The sequence below is a fragment of the Apteryx rowi genome, unplaced genomic scaffold, assembly GCF_003343035.1.
Source record: "Apteryx rowi isolate R43461 unplaced genomic scaffold, aptRow1 scaffold_718, whole genome shotgun sequence".
Lineage (NCBI taxonomy): Eukaryota > Metazoa > Chordata > Aves > Apterygiformes > Apterygidae > Apteryx > Apteryx rowi.
Window position 1 is genome coordinate 120,042 of NW_020451003.1, and position 18,111 is coordinate 138,152.

At 46.0% G+C, this 18,111-nt stretch overlaps 1 protein-coding gene across 1 annotated transcript; it reads left to right on the top strand.

Annotated features, from left to right (window-relative positions):
- The first annotated feature begins 638 nt into the window (after window positions 1-638).
- DRC7 (dynein regulatory complex subunit 7) lies at window positions 639-15,222 on the top strand. Its single transcript, XM_026087452.1, has 17 exons — window positions 639-775; window positions 1,246-1,420; window positions 2,301-2,426; window positions 3,648-3,842; window positions 4,572-4,727; window positions 5,047-5,265; window positions 6,113-6,238; window positions 7,276-7,348; window positions 7,879-8,007; window positions 8,571-8,699; window positions 9,394-9,620; window positions 10,544-10,759; window positions 11,847-11,957; window positions 13,102-13,212; window positions 14,290-14,484; window positions 14,832-14,971; window positions 15,132-15,222. The coding sequence occupies exons 1-17, from the start codon at window positions 639-641 to the stop codon at window positions 15,220-15,222; spliced, it is 2,556 nt and encodes an 851-aa protein (XP_025943237.1).
- Window positions 15,223-18,111: the final 2,889 nt, after the last annotated feature.

The window sequence follows — 18,111 nt, forward strand, 5'->3', positions numbered from 1 at the left end:
GCAAAAAACTCCCCGTCCCCTAAGGCCCCCGCAGAGCGCTGGGCTGCCAGCCCCGGCCTAGCACAGCCCGGCAGTGAGCAGGACCAGCTGGGACCAGGTGCCCGGCTGATTTTCGGAGCCCCTTGTCACCTGGCAGCTCTGCCCTGGAGCAGGGGATGCACTGAGGTCTGAGACTGCAACCTGGGGACATGTCACATCCCACTGAGCAAGGCCCTCCTTTTTCTCCTGGACAGGAGGTGACCTGGGCACATACAGAATTATCATAGTAAAGGTAAAAGAGGTCAAGTGTTTTGGAAGGCATCTGAGACCCTCATGGCACAACTTCTCTGAAGCAGCTGGCAGTGGTCTCAGCTAGAGGCAAGGCCTGGGTGAAAGGGTCCTTAGCCTGATGCAGCCACCTGATTTCCAAAGCAGCACCTCTCAGCCACATATTCACTGGGCCCAGTCCAAATTCCAATCCAGCGTTCGTCCTTTTCTGTCGCAGGAATAGGAATCGCACTTCTGGCTGCCTCAGCCACACTCATACACTAAATCATCCAGCCCAGAGTGTGGGAGTGCTTCAGTGTTGCTGTATATCTGATCCCACTCCCAAATTCACCCTGCTGTGTGCTTTTCTCTAGTGCCCAGGACAAGGCAGGATGGAGGTCCTGAAAGAGAATGAGGAAGAGGAGCAGAGAGAGGAAGAAGAGCTGAAAGCTTTGGAGATCAGTGATAAACAACATGACATGGAGAGGAAGTTGTCTGTAGACCAAGCCTGCACCCCAAATGATGTACCGTAAGTCACGTGTGTTTGTCCCTTATTGTGATGAGCAGGGGATGTCCCTTTGCAGTCTGTAGGAAAGGGAACATTTTGGGGGGGTTGCACATGTGTGAATGGCATGTGTGGTCCCCATGTGCGGGGGTGCGCATGTGGGCGAGTTTCTGTGTGCCTGGTAGCCCAAATGTGTTTGTCTGTAAGTAGGCACATGTGTGAGTAAGAAGATAACACAAATTTTTTTCAACTGTTCACTGCTCTATCAAAAATCCCCCTGAGCCTCTGGGTGTATGTCAACTTGCCATCACTCCAGAGAAGCTTGGCTATGCCAAAGTTGATGTCTTCACACTTCAGATTGTGCCTCTTTGCCTATGATTCCCCACTTCTCCCTGGGAAAAAGCAATCCTTGCTGTGTTTTGATAGCAGGTCATCTTGCCTGAATCACACTCTGCTCATTACCTGTGTGTCTCTGTCTCCTCCTGCCCTTGAAGCGATTTTGACTGGAGCTCCATTGACACGTCCCAGTTACCATCTTCCTACAAGACAAATTCCCCAAAGGAAAAGAAGCTGCTACGCATTGCTGACAACTTCCTTCAGCAGTACGCTCACCTTTGCCCCGACCGCAAACCGCTTCTCCTTCACCCGGTCAACGAGTGTGGTGTGGAGGTATGGGTTGGGCCACAGCACAGGGGGCAATCGGCTTCCATTAGTGCCAAATAGTGGGGAAGGACAGCAGCCCTATCTGCCCTCCCTCCTGGCCAAAGGGGATGGGAACCTGCTCACTGCACACACTGCACCTTGAGGAGACACACAGCACCCCAGTAACACCCTGTCTGTCCAGATCCACCAACCCATCTGACCACTGACACAGCAGTGGCGTACACGCAGGCTGCATGCAGCTTGCAGCCCTGCAACATGACACATGGGAAACAGGAAAGACAACAGAAACATAAAGAAGGAAAATAAAAGAAACACGTGAAACAGATGAGTTTCTACCCAGGCTGAGGCTCAGAGGTATAGAATTTGAATCCAGACTTAGGTCATATTCCAAGTTTTCCAGAATTTATGTGGTACAGATTTACATGTGAAGGTTTGTGGTTTGGATTTGTTATAGGAGTAGGTCCAAGCTGCACAGTTGCTGTCTAGTTCTGGATCTAATATTCCCCCGGGCATGTGGAATTGCTACTTTGGTTCAACTTCCCCCAACATTTATATCAATGTCATGCAAGGCAAAAAATGCCAGAGAGTGTAGAAGCTGAAAAGAGCCGTAGCTATTTGTCTTGCTTGAAAACTAAGAGCAGAAATCTCTTGCATCTGTAATGTGGTGGAGATGAGTTTGAATATTTAGCCACAAACAAACAGAAGTGTCCTTTAGCAGATGACTTCTCAACCCCAAGCATTTTCCATCTCAGGATGGGTGAGGAGGGCTAACAGTGCTGTTGATACATCCTGAATGTGAACTGCAACATCCGGGGTGGTCTGAGGATAGCTTTGGACAGGGTACAGGAATCTGTTAGCTAACCAAAGTCTTCTTGTTGCCCTACAGAAGTTTGTGAGCACAACAGTGAGACCAACCCTCCTGCCTTATACAGAGCTGTACGACTGGGAAGGCTGTGCCAGCTTCGTCTCTGATTACCTCACCATGGAGCCCCTCAAGTCCCCTATCGCACCAGTAAGAAAGAGGCTGCGGTTCCATCAGACAGCCCCATGACCAGCGTGACAGTAGGGCCTCTCAGCTGGACACCACATAGAAACCGCAGGGCCAGGGCTTACAATGGGCTTTGACCCCTCCAATGTCCCCTCCATACTTGGGCCAACCTCTGATTCTCAAGCCGTGTGTGCTCTATTTGGACCCTTATTCCCAATACATGCACATTGTTGTCCCTGTCAAGCAGTTAAGCACCACTCCTCTAAGATTGGGCCTGACCCACTCTCTGTCACCCCAGATGACCAACAGGTCTGCAGTGGGTTGCAATGGCAGCCAAGCTTTCCCTCCAAGACCTAGACACCTTGGAGGGAAGGAGCATATGAAAGCTAGGAGATTCTAGACCTCACTGACCAGTTTTTAGGGGCTTTACACATTTCTGTCTCAATATCTGGAATATTTTGAGGTGGCTCAAGGAAGATTTCCAGAGTGGGAAGAAGGGATGATGCCAGAACAGGGGCAAGTTTTTGGCTGGTGTGAATCAGCTAAAGCAAAGGGGCCACACTCTTTGCTAGCGAGGACTGCTGATGCCTTGCCTAGCACCCCAGACATTCTACACTAACTCCATGCGGGCCAAGTGTGTCCCAAGAGTCCCAGAGTCAGAAGAGAAATTCTGGCATTTTGGGACCACAGAAAACATGTCCCTGGTTAGCAGACAGAGACTGTCCTGATCACCTGAAGTGTAGTCTGAGACCTGGGAGTAGGCTCCATATGTAGAATCTCTATATGTGCACTATGTGTATATTGATCCTGTGCTTTGCCTGGTCACCAATAAGAGCCAGAAGGGAATATGTTCCCTCCTTTAAACTATAATTTGGCTTATGGGTCTTTTGCTTTGAAACTCTGCAGGCTGACTAGCTAGAGATGGAGGTAAGCTCCACCCTGGAGCTGTGGTTGGCATTAGATTCTCAGCAGTCTGCCTAGTTTGGCCCATCTCTCCCTATGATTAAATTTGTCACCAGATGTGAGGTGAGATGGGAATTTTCCCAGATTGTTTTGGAAGGGATATTTGGGGTCTGTGGAAGCGGTCACTACCATAGGCTTATATAGGAATTTCACATAACAGATTCTCTAAGGGTGCAGAGCCCAGAGAAAAGGGCAATGCTCCCTCTCTCTCCTGCTCTCTGTCTGGGGCATGGTTCAGCTTTACAGTACAAGCGCTGAGAACATACGTCCCTCTCTTTCAAGCCCAGTTCGCTGTATTCCCCAACCACCATCCTGAAGTACCAGCGAGGGAACTGCTTTGACTTCAGTGTGCTGCTGTGCTCCATGCTGATCGGAGCCGGATATGACGCCTACTGTGTGAATGGATATGCCACCCACAATATATGCACCATGGACCAGACTCTGGAGGTGTGCCCACTGCTCAGGAAGCCACAGGAGGTGAGGATCCTAGCAGCGAACAGGTAGGGAGGAGCCCAGCTTGATGGTTCTGGTTAGTTAGCCAGAACACTGGTAAGAAAGATGGAGCACACTGGAGGCCAGGGGAGCTGGTGTCTCTGGTACGTCCATGCTGAAGTAAGGATGAGCCTAAGGGCAGGCTGCAGGGCCCCAGACCCCAATATCCCATGTGCCTTCCAGCCATGCTGCTCATTGTGAGAGGGCCATAGCTTGTCTGTGTTTTGGCCATGTAGTGTCCACAATGTGCTTAGGAAGACAAGAGTTTGGGAGCATGATGTCTCCCATGTTTCCTTGCTGTAAGAGGGAATGAAGCCCTTCTGTGAGTGCTTATTAGGCCTTCTGGAATATCTGTTGGTTTACTAGGCCCATCCATGCTTGATCCATGCAGACTGCCCAGATGAGTGATCTTGGGTACATGGAGGCAGAATGCATGCTCAGCTGGCCCATTGCTGGTGAGCTCTGGAGATAGGCTACCTAGAGCCATTTGGTTTCAATAAGTACCAAGGAGAGACCCCACCAAAGGGATCTTTTGAGTGGTTTTCCACCATTCTTTAGGAGGCCTCTTTGGCTTCACTGAACTCCTAGCTCACCAGGTCCAATACTTCAGACTGCCAAAGGTCAGGAACCACAAGGTACCTGTAAGCCATATATTTTCTCCTTTCCCTTGTCCCTGCTGGATTTCACAGCAATACCCTGCTTTTTTGGAGGCAGGTTCCAAAAGAGGGAGAGAAGAAGTCCAGCAAGTACAGAGTTAAGCCCCCCCCAAACCTGCAGAGCAAGTTTGAGCTTCAGCAGGAGGCCAAGAAGGAGGCAGAAACTGAAGCTGCTGGAGAGAAAAAGGAAAGGAAAGAAGAGGAGAAAGCCACGGTGAGTCAGCAAGGTCCACCCTACCCTGAAAGTCCAGGAGGAACAGCTGAGACACAGGTAATAGCTGACCCAAGAAAGGAGCTCACCATCCTCCACCCTTGAGGTACGAAACAACCATGACCTTAGCCATGAGCATTTGGTCTGTAGTAGCACAGTGTGAGATGGCATACGAATATATACTGGGTATGTACTGCATCACTGTTTTGAAGAGTGTTAAGGGCCTGGAGATCTTTAGAAGTGGGCAGAGAAGGAGAGAATATGATTGTTTTGGGGTTGGATTAAAATGGCAATAATTACTGCACTGTCCTCTGGACTACAGGAAACAGAAAAGCCCAAGCGTGACCCTTTGTATGGCTTACGGGTGCACGCATGGGTCTTGGTTCTGTCGGGGAAGAGGGAGGTTCCAGAGACCTTCTTCATCAACCCCTTCACGGGAAACAGCCACAGCACCACGGACAAGCAATTCCTTGGTATTGAAAGCATCTGGAACCACAGGAACTACTGGGTGAACATGCAGGACTGCTGGAATGGCTGCAAGGTAACCACCCCTTGAACATCCCTGAGCTGCTGGACAGTTGGGCTGACCTGAGTCCTGGGAAAGTTGAGATTCATGGCAATCTAGGCTTCCACTTTGCATCCCCCTGCCTTGGCTCTGGTCACGTCGCTCTGGTTACATAGACTCTAGGTCCTGTATCTGCAGCTACTCCATCACATCCCAAATGCTGAGCTAGCAGATAAGGATCATACCTATTAAACCCAAAGGCCTGTAGTGCTGCAGACCTGTCTTATGGTTGTGGATGCACCCGATGGCGTGTGGATGTACCTTATGGCTGTGGCGTACCCCGCCCCACAACAGTGCTAGAATACCGGTTGTCAGGGCTGGCTGGATGCCTGTTCCCTCAACAACAGCTTTTAGTGCGGAGGATGTTTTGAGTCAGTCAGGTTTGGCTCAGGGCAGGGGGGATCTTCATGCTCTTCCCACACCTCAGCTGTTCCCCAGCTGATATAAGGTCTGGGAGGCCAGTGTCTGAGTTTGAGCAACCTTTAGGCCCAAGTGAATGACCTTAGTGTCATCCATGCCCCAGAACAGAAGTGTTTCCAGCAGCTTCCTCTCAGCTGTGGCAGAGGCACTTTGAGGAAAGAGGCATGCAGCCTTCCCGGCACAGGGGCAGCCTTTGGGGTCCCACCAGCCAGCCAAGGGTCTGACAAGCCCACCTCACTGAGATTCAGGGTTTGTCTGGAGTCCTTAAACTTTCTGACACCCAGCCAGGTCCAGAGCACATAATGTACAGGAGCAGCATTCAATTTAGTGTCAGGTCCTTGGCCTTAGCCTCCAGAGTGGGAGACAGCTCTGTAGCTAAGCACATTTCTTCTCTATGGCCTAGGATCTCATCTTTGACTTGGGTGACTCTGTCCGCTGGGAATTCATGCTTTTGGAAACCGACGAGCCTCATCTGCTGCTCCAAGATGTTGAGGAGAAAAAGTTATTTGACAGGGATATGGACAATGCGGTGAGTGACCCAGACCACGGATCTCTTGCAGTGGGGATGCTGTAGGGAACTGCTGTGTGTTTGTGGGCCTGCATGTGTCTGTGAGCCTGCTGCCCTCTCCAGGCTGGATCAGAATTGCTCTAGCTAGGTTTTGGTTGGCACATTATTTTTTCTCAAGCTCGAATAGTTCTGGTGGTTTTTTGAGCAGGTCCCCCAAGTGCTAGTCACACTCTGCCACACAGTCACAGTGTGCAGCACAGTGGTACTTCTGGTCTCCTAAGTGGCTGAGGATCTCTATAGTCTGCTGAGTTCTGCTGGCTCAGAAAAGCCTATCTGGGGTCAGCACCCAAACTCCAGTGCACTAAACATTGGGATGAAATAATTTTCAAAAAATAAAATCCAATTTGAAATTTTCCTGGACTGTCTCTCTGATGGTCAGCACCCTGCTCTCCCGGCTGCTGGTTGGAGTTGCCAACAGAATGTAGAAATAATAGATATATTCCGATACACCAAAAATGCTGTGTGCTAAAAGAAAAAATGCTGTGTTCTCCTGGTGGGAGAACACAGTGTGATAATGCAGGCATTACACCAGCACAGCATGAGAGGGAAATACTGATAACAGCACATTCTCCCCTGTTATCTAATCTTCTAAGCCCATGCCCATCACCAGGGAGCAAAGCACCTTCCATGGGCTATATAAAATAAACCGGTCATTGGTTTGAATGACGATTGTCACATTCATCCCCTGTCCAGCATGACTGTCAACCATGAGAAGGTCATTTCTTTAGGCTGGGGTTGGGTTGTGCTAGTGACAATATGGGGATGCAATAAAGCTCCCCTTTCATGTAAACTGCAGCGTGCCGCTTGCCTCTGTCCTCGGGCTGCGTGTGGGGCTGACGTAACTCTTTTATAACTGTGCCACTGTGTTGCTCAGGACCAGCTCAGCCTTGCATGAGCTGCGGTCTAATCACAGCACAGCATTCCCTAGAACCAAAATGCCTCTTGGCACATTAAGAGAAGCAGCCAAATAATGGAAATCTCTGCTTCTGTTTCAATAGGAAAAAGAGGAGGAAGACAGGAGGTTTGACATGCCACCATCCTGGGTAGCCCGGATTCAGATATCTCCCAAAGGTGCTTATTTTTCCTTTGCCTTTTGCTTAACCCTGGGTAAACTTTTAGTGGAAAGGGCCATTTTGTTTATCTCACTCAAGAATTCTCTCTTCAGGATGGACAAGGTACAGCAGTGAATGCAGTATATCAAGGCACACAACAGCTAGTGGTTTGAATGCCCTCACTCAGCACACTTTCTCATCCTTGGTGGGAAATCCTCCCAGACACACACATGCTATTCAGACCTCCAGGGGGCTGTTTCCCTGCTAGCTGAGTGATTTTACCTCTCATGGGCTTTCTGATAGCATTATGCACAAGGGACTGCCACTGATGCATTACCTAATATCTGTTGTACGAGAGAGAAGAGTTATTAGTCACTATTATAATGTTAAAGCACAACAGGCAGAGTCTGAACAGCTTCACAAACAGCTGAATGCAACCAAGAAATGCATGGTTCCTCTTAGATCATGGCTTTCTCCCTCTTGAATTCCTTTTCCTGGGGCTGAGCACAAGGGAATCAGTCTTTCTGACACCCTCCTTGCCCACTGCAGAATTTCAGACCCGCAGTCCCCAGGGGAGGAAGGTGATCCTGTACAAGAAAGCAAGACTGGAGAAATGGGCACCGTACCTGAACAGAAATGGGCTGGTCCAACGCCTCAGTGTCTACGCAGACTCACACTGTAAGAGTGATGTTTTGAATTGATCTAACAACTGTATCATCGCTATTCCCATCAGAGTTGACAGGAACCATGAGAAGGGGCAGTTATGTAGTTTGGGTGAATAAGGATATTTCTGTACTCCAAAGCATTCTTTTTACACAGCTGGACCAGGAAACCATGCAGATTCCTAACTGGACATACAAACTCCTGTCTCCAGCCCTCTTGGATAGAGCAAGGCCCCTATCTCATTCCCCTTCTCTCCTGATACTATCATGAAACATCTGGGAGAGTTTATCTCATCTAACCTTAGACATCTGCAATGCCTCCTTTCCCCTTTGAGCTAATCACTCTAGTTCTTGATGATGGAAAGGAAGAGGCCTTTTAAGATAAAATTCATCTAAACAAATGCAGACTAGCTACAAAACATCCCTGTGCACAGGGACAATTCCAGTGACTACATTGACTCTGTCTCCCCTGGCTGTCTCAGCATAGGGTGCTTGCCCAGACACTGACATTGCATCAGATGAATCCTGCCATCTCCAACAGGCTGATGTAAGGCTGTGAAATGGTTTGTTTCCTGCCAGATACCAAAGTAGTGGAGGTGAGGGAATGGTTCAAAAACCGGGAAGACAAGTTGGAGATGAGAGAAGTGAACAAACAAACACAGCTGACCACGGAGCACTTCCACCCAGGACACCTCCTAGGTCTTAAAGGTATTCCAGCTCATCTGGGCAGCCAAGGCAACTGCAGCTGATGGGACCTCATGTGAATCCCCCCTAGCACTGGCAAAAGCCCAGAGGGGGATACTGCAAACTTCTGGGATGAATTGCCTAGATTAATAACAGTGAGGTCTCCAATGGAGAGGAGAGAGTTCGGTTGGTGCTCTCCCAATCCTGGGGAGCCCTCCCCCTCCAGCATAACAGAGGAAAAAGACTTTTTTTCCACAGTAAGAGAGAAAATCTCTATAATGATATAATTTCTTTTGCCAGTAGAGGTGACAAAAGTAGAAAGTTTCTCCTTAGTATTATGTTCTGTCTCTCAATATTGTGCAGCTGGGGGAGAGAAAGTCCTGTATCACATTTGTTGCTAAAGCAGCATTTCAAACCAGGAGGCTGTGCTGGTCCATGGTTTCGAAAGAACAGACTCTAGACTTCATTCAGTACTACCTAACTGTGTAGGGAAGGCAATGTTCCAGCAAAGCTTTTCTGCCATCCTCAGGCCATGACACATTGTTACGGAGCACTGAGGAGATAGCATTCCCTTCTCAGACATTTATATGCACTAGATAATCAGCCTTGTGATTTATTGGCTTGTCAAGAAAATGAGACTTCCTCTTGACAAACCTGTGTTCACCAGTGTTATTATTACTAACTCTGAAAATGTATGCAATCTCTCCTATGTCCTAAGCGCACATCTATACGTCAATGGAGCCAGAGACTGAACGTACGATGGAGTTTTACAATAAGGCGCGAGCTGATGGCCTCCAGAAACGTGTTGACAATGCCAGTGAGATGACTGAATACTTTGTAGGGCGGGATGACTTCCTGTACTTCCGGCACGTGGAGTTTGGCAAAAGAGTAAAGAAAATACATATGGCTGGCACCAGAACTGACATTAAACCCCAGCCTATAGTGGTACGGCCAAGACAGGAACAGAAAAATAATTGTCACTGTGATATTTATACTTTGCAAAACATATTGTTTAATGCTTTAGGTTCATTTTCACTGGGCATAGCCAAGGCAAAACCCTAGATGAGATGTCCAGGGCTTGTTCAGTTGCTGTGTCTTGCAGTTACTTGCCTGACACAGAGAGCCACAGTGTGACTAGTCATCATGAATTGCATTGAGCAGGCTAGAATGAAACTAGGAAACTGAGACTTGGAAAATGAGTCAGAGGAAAAAAAGCCTGACTATGATTTTGCATCGAAATGTTCACAAGATTCAAAACTAGTCAAATGATTTCATGTTCTGACCCCAAACTAATAACACTTTGAGTTCCTGCTGAAATGCCCCATAATATCACCATCACTCTGACTGCAAGCAGTTAGTTGTTACAAGCAGGTAATCTACCTCTCCGTCTAGTCAGATCTGATTTGGAGAACAGGAGGACGCCCACGCCTGACACCTGGCAGTGTGACTCAGACACTCCACCTGCTAAGACAGAGCCATGCAGCAGCATGCTTTTGGACCATTACCCAAAGTGCTCCTTTTTCTTTCCCTGTGTTGGAGAATCTGGGAAACTTTGGTTTGTTCCAAAATACAATGCTTCCTGCAGCTTCATCAGACAGAGATGCATCCCAAACTAACTTTGAGCTTGAAGAGCATACTCAGCTCCACAAATAAGAGACTTTCACATTGCTTTAAGCAGCTTTGATTGTGCTTTTTCTCAGCCACAGAAAAGAATAGCATGGCCATGGGCCAAGCCCTTGAGAGATGCCATCACAGTCCAGGCAGAAGGGCCCAATTTTTACCTTGGGTTTTTACCCAGCTATCTATAAATCTTGCAGTTTTTCTGTGTTGTCTAACTGGCTGCCATCTTCTTTTTCACCCCTCATTAGCAAATCAAGGAGTGTTTCCACAGAAACCTAGAAAAGCCTGCTGATGAAGATGTAGCAGAACGTATTTTTCTGATCACAGAGGAGAGAATCAATCTGACATACCACCTCAATGATAAATACATCACTGCCTCAAAGAAGAATTTCCTCAAAAGGGCAGAGAGGGATAAGAAGGGAAATGAAACCATCATGACCCCAGAAATGTGCATCACATACCAGGTACAGAGAGAAACAACTTAGAGCTTGAAGGTTTTTTAGATCACAAGGACATGAAGGGAAGGTGAAATGCCAGTGAAAGGACTGTAAGCATGGCATATTCCATGCTCCACCTGTCCCCCATCTGCATGCCTCCTTCCCAGACAGCCTCCTGGCTGAGAGCATGAACACCCCTGGGGATGCACTGATATGCTGGAGGTGATTAGGCATGCAGGACTTGGTGTAGCAAGAAAGGCTGAGGTCATCTTTCCAGGCTTGGTCTTCAGGCAGTGTAGACACAGCCACTGAGGTCATGCAAGATGCTGTTTCAGCAGCTGTTGGGCTCAGCCCTGCTGGTTCATTGTAGGGAAGCTGAAATGTTCTTTGCCTTTCTCTCTCAAACAAGAGATTGCTGCAGAGAAGCAGAAGCAGGTTTCCTGGATTCTAATTCCAGTTCTGCCGTGGACTTCTGGTGTCACATTCTTGCTTAAATCTGCCACAATTTACCCAGCAGATACAGACAAGATGCTGAGGCTTAACGCATTGCTGATAAATAGAAAACCTTAAACAAAAGATATTCCAAGCAAGTGGAGTACTGTCATGCGGGGGGGGGGGATGGTCACTCCGCTAACATCATTAATATAACTCTGTAATGAGGAATAGAAGTCTACCTGTAAGTTCTGCAGTGATGCTGCCCAATTATGCTTAGGAAAATCAAAGAGAGATTGCAGGTATAGAATTTATATTACTTACATTGTATAGGATTTATACATTATGCAAGTTGTTTTTAATGTTTGTATTTCCCACTGGGGAGAATACACAGAATGCAATTGCTAGAGTGCTGTCCTTTCATCTCTAACCCTGTAAAACTGGTTCCAAACAAATAACGGCAGCATCAACAAAGAAGTGCAAGACATGCAATCTGGATCACATTACTGATGGATTCAAATTCTAGATGAAGGTCAATTAACTATTGACCATGGGTTAGATGTTTCAGTGGTGTAAATCAGTGTCACTAAACTGACTGTAGCAGAATGATGCTAAATTTATATTAGTGGAGTACTTGGTCCCATGCATCCAGAGGGTCTTTCACTAGCCTGTCTCCTTCCAGGTGGGGTCCTCTAAGACAGACAAAAAGCTGCTCCATCAGTACAGATTGCTGCAGAAGCTAATAGAGGAAGAGAAGCAGCTGAAGTGCGAAGTCTGGGAATCTGCAACTGAGGTAACAGGGAGTTCTCCACACTGCTGTCAAACTCAGTCGGGGTGGAAACAGTTTCAGCTCAGTGGTCTTCAAAGCATTCCCAGTATAAACTGTGATAAAAATAAAATTCTAGTGCCACAAAGCTGCCCTACATGCTGTATTACAAAGCTTGCAACCAACTCACTCATTGTTCAGTGAAGATGTATCTTTAATATCTTTATGGGGAATCACTTTCCAAATCCTGCTCTTACTCTTCATTCTCAGGTAGGGAGACAGGTTCAGAGAGCAACTAACAGCATATGAATTGGAGCATCTAGAAATAGATCTGCCTTTTGCCTGGGGGTGAGACCAAAGAGAAACAATGGCCAAGGAAGTTGTATCTAATATAAATCTAGTTGTTAGGCACTGCTAGGTAGAATACCCATAAAGTTGCAGTGATTTTTTTTGTAGGAGCAACTGTAGTGAAATAAGTCATAAAACAGACTGCTTGTACTGTTAATCACACAGTAACCTGTGTTACAAATCCATATTTTCAGCACACTTTGTAGTCACTTCACAACAAACATATCCATTCTTGCAGATGGGGGCAAAGCTATTAGATTTGAAGATTAAAAAAAAAAGATTTTGAGGAAGAGAAACTCCTGAAGGAGCTGGAGAGGGAATGCACAACAATACTAGTGCAGAATATTATTAACATTTAAGAACTAGGCTGTAAAAGTCTATTTTTCAGAGATTTGGAGGGTATAAACTGTGACTCCACAAACTATCTCACCCAGTTTCTCAGTCTTGATGTATTAACAGACTAAAGGTTCACATTGCTTGTACTGCACATCCTGTTAGGACAAAGAAATAAGCCAAAGCTAACAGTGCTATTTCAAAACCAGTGGCAAAATTCTGACTCCAGAAGAGCTTTATTAATGAATAATAACAATAACTGTATTCAAAATGTCATATAGTGTAGCACTCTTTAAAAATAAAGACCATTATCAGATTGATCTATCAGCAGGATATGAACATATTCATATGGATCTTTACCTAAAATTTATTTGGTCTTATGCTATAGTTCTTGTATATAGCACCTGTCCTAATAGCAGGTCAAGCATGTAGAAGTGTTGTCATTTTATGAGAAAACTAAGGTGTCTTTTTTTCTGTTTTTTTGGGGGAGGTGCGAGAAATTTTGAAGATCCGTGAGGATGAAGAAGCAGACATCAAATTGACATTTTCAATTTATGATAGGGAGCGGCATGAAAAGAGAAGACAAGAGTCTGAAGCTATGGTAGGTAGACGTCATCAATCCCAGTATTTATTACGTGCACATGAAGAAACCCAGAGTAAGGTTTTCTTTCTAGGGAATTCCCTCTGAAGAGCTTCTCGTATTATTAAAACACAGTGGGCCAAATCCCTAGCAAGTATAAAGGCAGCACAGCTTCAATTGACTTCCTGTGAAAATATAACGTGGTCTCGCCATGACCTTCTGGCTTTCTGGAAAAAAACCACATCACAGAAAAATATTATAAGATTATTTTGTTTAGTTAATAGAAAAAAGAAAATAATTAACGAGGATTAGTTAATTATAATAGGGATTATGGGAGGACTGTGAGAACTGAATCCAAGCTGCATCTTTATAACCAGGGTTCATTTTGTTAGGAAAATACGCACTTCTTAGTGTAATGGTTTTATTCAGCTATGGCTCAGATGTTTTCTTGGTTTTCATTATTACTTGCAAAATTGATTTTGTTTCAGGGTACCTCTTGAGGAATTAATAGCTTATGAATGTTCTAAACGAATGTAAAAAGATTCCAGAACAATTATTTGCAATTTTCAAGGTCTCCAAATGTTTCTTTTAAAAGATTTTGGACAGAGCTCTCCTGAACAGAGAGTTTATAACAGGCAATACTAGGTTTTACATGCTAAATACATCTGGCATGAAACAAAAATAGAGGGAAAGATTCAAGAACCAGCTATTTGCCAGCCTCCAGGTTAATATCACTCAGAATATCCTCCTAATCTCTTTGTGTCCAAATACTGCTGCATTTTGTGAAGCCCTTCCCACATCTCCGTGGATAATACTTTCTGTGTAAGACACATCTTTACAATCAAGGAAAATAGGAGAGATGTTAAAAAAGCACAGTAGGAAGTAAACCACAGAATAAAAATCATATTGGGAAAGGGTTAGTATGATACAGCTAATGAAAAGCAGTCGTTTTGGTCAGACTGTAAGAAAAAGAAACATTATTATCTCCTTCATAGGCGGCTATAAGTGTTTTGGCCTTTGCTCTTATTTTGCCTTATCACAGGGTGTTTGGGACACAAGTAAATGGGATCGTGACTCTTTTTATTCTTTCCCCTCCAGAACAATTTAATGGAGGACGACCTCCTGGGACAAGAGGAGCAGGATCTGGATTACCTGGCACCTTTTCTTATTCAAATTGGCAATACAGAGAAAATGAGCAAGTGGCAGGCCTCGCGCATCAAAGACGACTGCCTGACTGATTTTAAGCACCGTCTCACTCACAAGGCCAACATCATCCAAGCTCGCTTAGAAAAGGTATCCCCAGCCTCACGCTGGGATGTGCGTGTTACTGGAGTCTCTTTTGCTCCGGCAGGAGGGTAACACACACTTCTTCATTATGAGAGCAGGCAAGAAACAAAACTCCTTTGATTATGTTAAGAGAGCCATAAACGTGCCTTTATATTTTGCTATCTTTAGAAAGTGAGATCAAATGATGGAATAGCCCTAGGGTCAAATTCAGTCCCTGTTTCGAAAATAAGATGATTCTTATTTATGCTTTCCTTCAGCTTGGCTTCCTGAACTTTGAGTTGCACTTTTGCCTATCTTTGCTCCTCACTCTCCTCTCTGTTACCCTGATTTCTTGTTGCTCGCTCCCCCATCAGGAGATAGAGGAGCTGCAGAAGAAGGATTGGTGTTATCATGAAAACCGGAATCAGCTCAGCATGGAGGACGAAGCTGACTTCTTGACCTATTGCTCTGAAACCATGTTCCGTATCCGCATTCTAGCGTTAAGGCTCGAGAGGTAATGGGAAAGAACGACTGACTGAATACAATGTCTAGGGGTGCAGGGGAGATCTACAAATCAACACTCCCAGAAACTCAGCACTGAAGGTATTCTGTAAAAGATTCTATTCTACGCCCTGCCACTGTTTTTGTCTGACGTTCCCCCCTTCTTGTTTTAGGGAAAAACAGATGGCACCACAGAAATACCTTGCTCTCGAAGAGAAACTGCGCAAGGATCCTCGCCTAAATGTGCACCTCAGTCATCCCTGATTTCTCCTTTATTCCTGGACACCAGACACTGGAAATCAGTGCTGAAGCCTGTTATAAGTGGCCTGAAAAAATATAGAAAGGTTTTCCTACCTGCCTTCAATAAATCATTTGTTACTTAACTAATTAGATTCTGCTAAAAGCCTTTCTGCAGCTTCCTCCAGAATTTGTTGGGACCCTCATTGCAGAGAATATTAAAGCTAAAGTACTTTAATTCTTATTTTTAGTATTTTATTTCCAAACAAGCTACCTTTGACAGAATTTTTTTTGTTAGATGTTTTCCTAGTGACATTTTTCTTGCATTTTAATTAACTTGTACCACTACACTCTATTTCTCTTTTCCCTCTTTTAAGGCTCACCTATAACTACATCAAAAGTCTGTAGGAAGGCAAGTTGTATTCTCGTGCGATTTTATCATAGTTGAACACAGAAGTCTGAATGACAGCTTAGCTTTAGGTTCTGCTTCAGAAGTTGCTACAAAGTTACATATTCTGTATTGTAGAGCTTTTCTTCCTGAAACTTGCTCCCTAACTGCTGACGCCAGGAGCAGCATTATTTGGGAATATTGGTTCTTTTCCACTCCAGTAATATTTTAATGAAATTATAATCTCGTTTTATAAGTAGTACAAGCAAAGATTTTTAACCTGCCAGCTCTCAACAAATATAAGAATTCTTTGACCTCATTTAGAGCTGTCTGTTAACTACAAAACCCAGCAAAGACTAATACTTAAATTGACAAATTTTGGATTTTAACATCTTTAGTTTTCACCAATCACTGTTCACAAATATTGGCAGACAGTGTAAAAAAATCAAGAGGACTACAAAAAGCATTTCAGATCAGAGGAATTTTAGGTAATAATGTATTTTGGTTAATAACCATTTTTCTGAGATCCCCAAATGGAAGTCGTCATGTGCATGCCATATATTAGTATTTTTGCAGGTTCCTGAACCTGATAGACTACAACTTTGTATGTCACCTATTGCACTTAAGGCACCTTAAACACTTACAGTGATTTTACCTACAGTTCCAAACAGCTACAGCCTTCAAGGAATGACCTATAATGATGATCTTTAACAAAACCTACACAGATTGCAGCTGAGGGGAGGCAGAAACATGTTTTGCTGTGATAGAGCAGAATAAGGGACATTATACTTGATATACAACATTAATCACAGCAAGTTAAACTTCTTGTTTTATGGTAGCTGTCCATTTTAAGTGTTACAGAAGTATTAAGGGGCTTTTACGGAGAAATCCCTGGTGATTGACTGTCTTATTGCAATAGAGTCATTTTCTCTTCTAGTGAGATATTTTAAGATGTAACCACAATTTTTAAACCAGGAGCCACCATTAGCTCATTATGCCTAATCTGAATATCACAGGTCATTAAAATATACCAAGTTACCCCTATTCAGAGCCCATTAATTTAGGTGTTGATTGAAGAAAACATTCTATTTTATGGGCAGCTATCAGCAGCTGAATTCAACTCTTCCTTTGGGAGGCTGTTACAGTGTGTAATACTCTCTACAGTAAATATTGGCGGCTAACCTGTTTTTGACTAGACCTTCCAGTTTGTGTTTTTTGAGCTTCGAGATCTTATATGATATGGCAGTACATCATATCATGAGACTTGACAACAGCTGCATGCAACTTCGAACGCCCACGCTGTTTGCGACAGCTCTGCACCCTTCTGCCAATGCTTCCACAGTCTAGTGACGTAACAGAGACGGAAACAGCTCAGGAAAGGAGAAAACTCAGAAACAGCTCACTCTGTTGAAGATTATTTGAAAGAGAGGTATTCAGATAGGCGCAAGCTACTGAAAGCGAGCGTAAGGAATGTATGGGATTAGCCAATTTCCAAAACACAAGGGATGACTTTTTTGAAATCCCAAAGGACTGAGGGACCTGAAGCGAGAAATGAAAACCTAAGGTCTCTACACAGAAAGAAAGAAAGAAAGAAAGAGCAAGTCCATGATTACAAACTCATCAGTTTTAATTCAGTTACAGAAAAGACACCAGAACAAGTTACAGGCAGTAGGGGCACAGCAGTGACTAAAAATAGCTAATACGTGTCAACAAGGACTAGCATCAAGCTAATTCGATTCCCTCTTTTGATGGAGTAATTGGCCTCAAGGAAGGGGGGGACGGGACCGGGAGACATGATGTAACTTGATTTCAGAAAGACTTCGAGAGCCACCTGGCAAGCGTTATCCTGAGTGAAAAGAGAAAAGCGATCCCAGGCTGCGGCAGGGCAGACGCAAGGCGGCTGGCGAGGGCCGGAGCAGGTGCCAGCGTTGCCTGGCAAAAAGAGGCGCCGAGGGGAGCCCAGCCGGGTCCCCCGGGAGCCCAGCGGGGCAGCGCCAGCGATACCCGAGGATGGAAGACCTCTCCCCAGGACGCCCAGCCCCCGGGCAGGGCCCCAGGGCGGCCGCAGGGCTCTGAGGCGGAGGGGCCCAGCAAGGACCTGCCGGCCGCCGCCCCTCGCCCAGCGCCAGCCCCGGGCCTAAGGGGCCGCCGCGGTCTCCCCTGCCGCGCCGGCCGGGAAGAGGCCCCGGCCCAGACCCCACGCCCTGCCCCACCGCAAAATGGCGGCACCACAGCTTCGGCGTGCCGCTGAACCGCTCGCCCTCCTCATTGGCTGAGGTCGAACGGCTCCGCCAAGAAGCTGCGTTGTGAATGGCCAGCAGCTCTGCGGTTGCCGAGGCAACCACCCCCTCCCTCAACTTCCCATTGGCCGAGCCCGTTCACGGAGGCCGGTCAACCGCGCCACTCGGCGGCGTTGAAGAGCGGCGGGGCTCAGCGGCGCCTTGGATTGGCCGGGGCGCGGGGGTGGGCCCGGATGCGGGCGCCGGCCGCGATTGGGCGGCGGGCGAGCGGGGGCGGGGCGCGGGCCG

Bases quoted from the DNA above. Each gene is read 5' to 3' on its own strand.
- DRC7 (XM_026087452.1), top strand. From the start codon at position 639: ATGGAGGTCCTGAAAGAGAATGAGGAAGAGGAGCAGAGAGAGGAAGAA. The intron at 1,421-2,300 runs GTATGGGTTGGG...GTTGCCCTACAG, and splicing joins TCAACGAGTGTGGTGTGGAG to AAGTTTGTGAGCACAACAGT. The intron at 14,485-14,831 runs GTATCCCCAGCC...CTCCCCCATCAG, and splicing joins TCCAAGCTCGCTTAGAAAAG to GAGATAGAGGAGCTGCAGAA.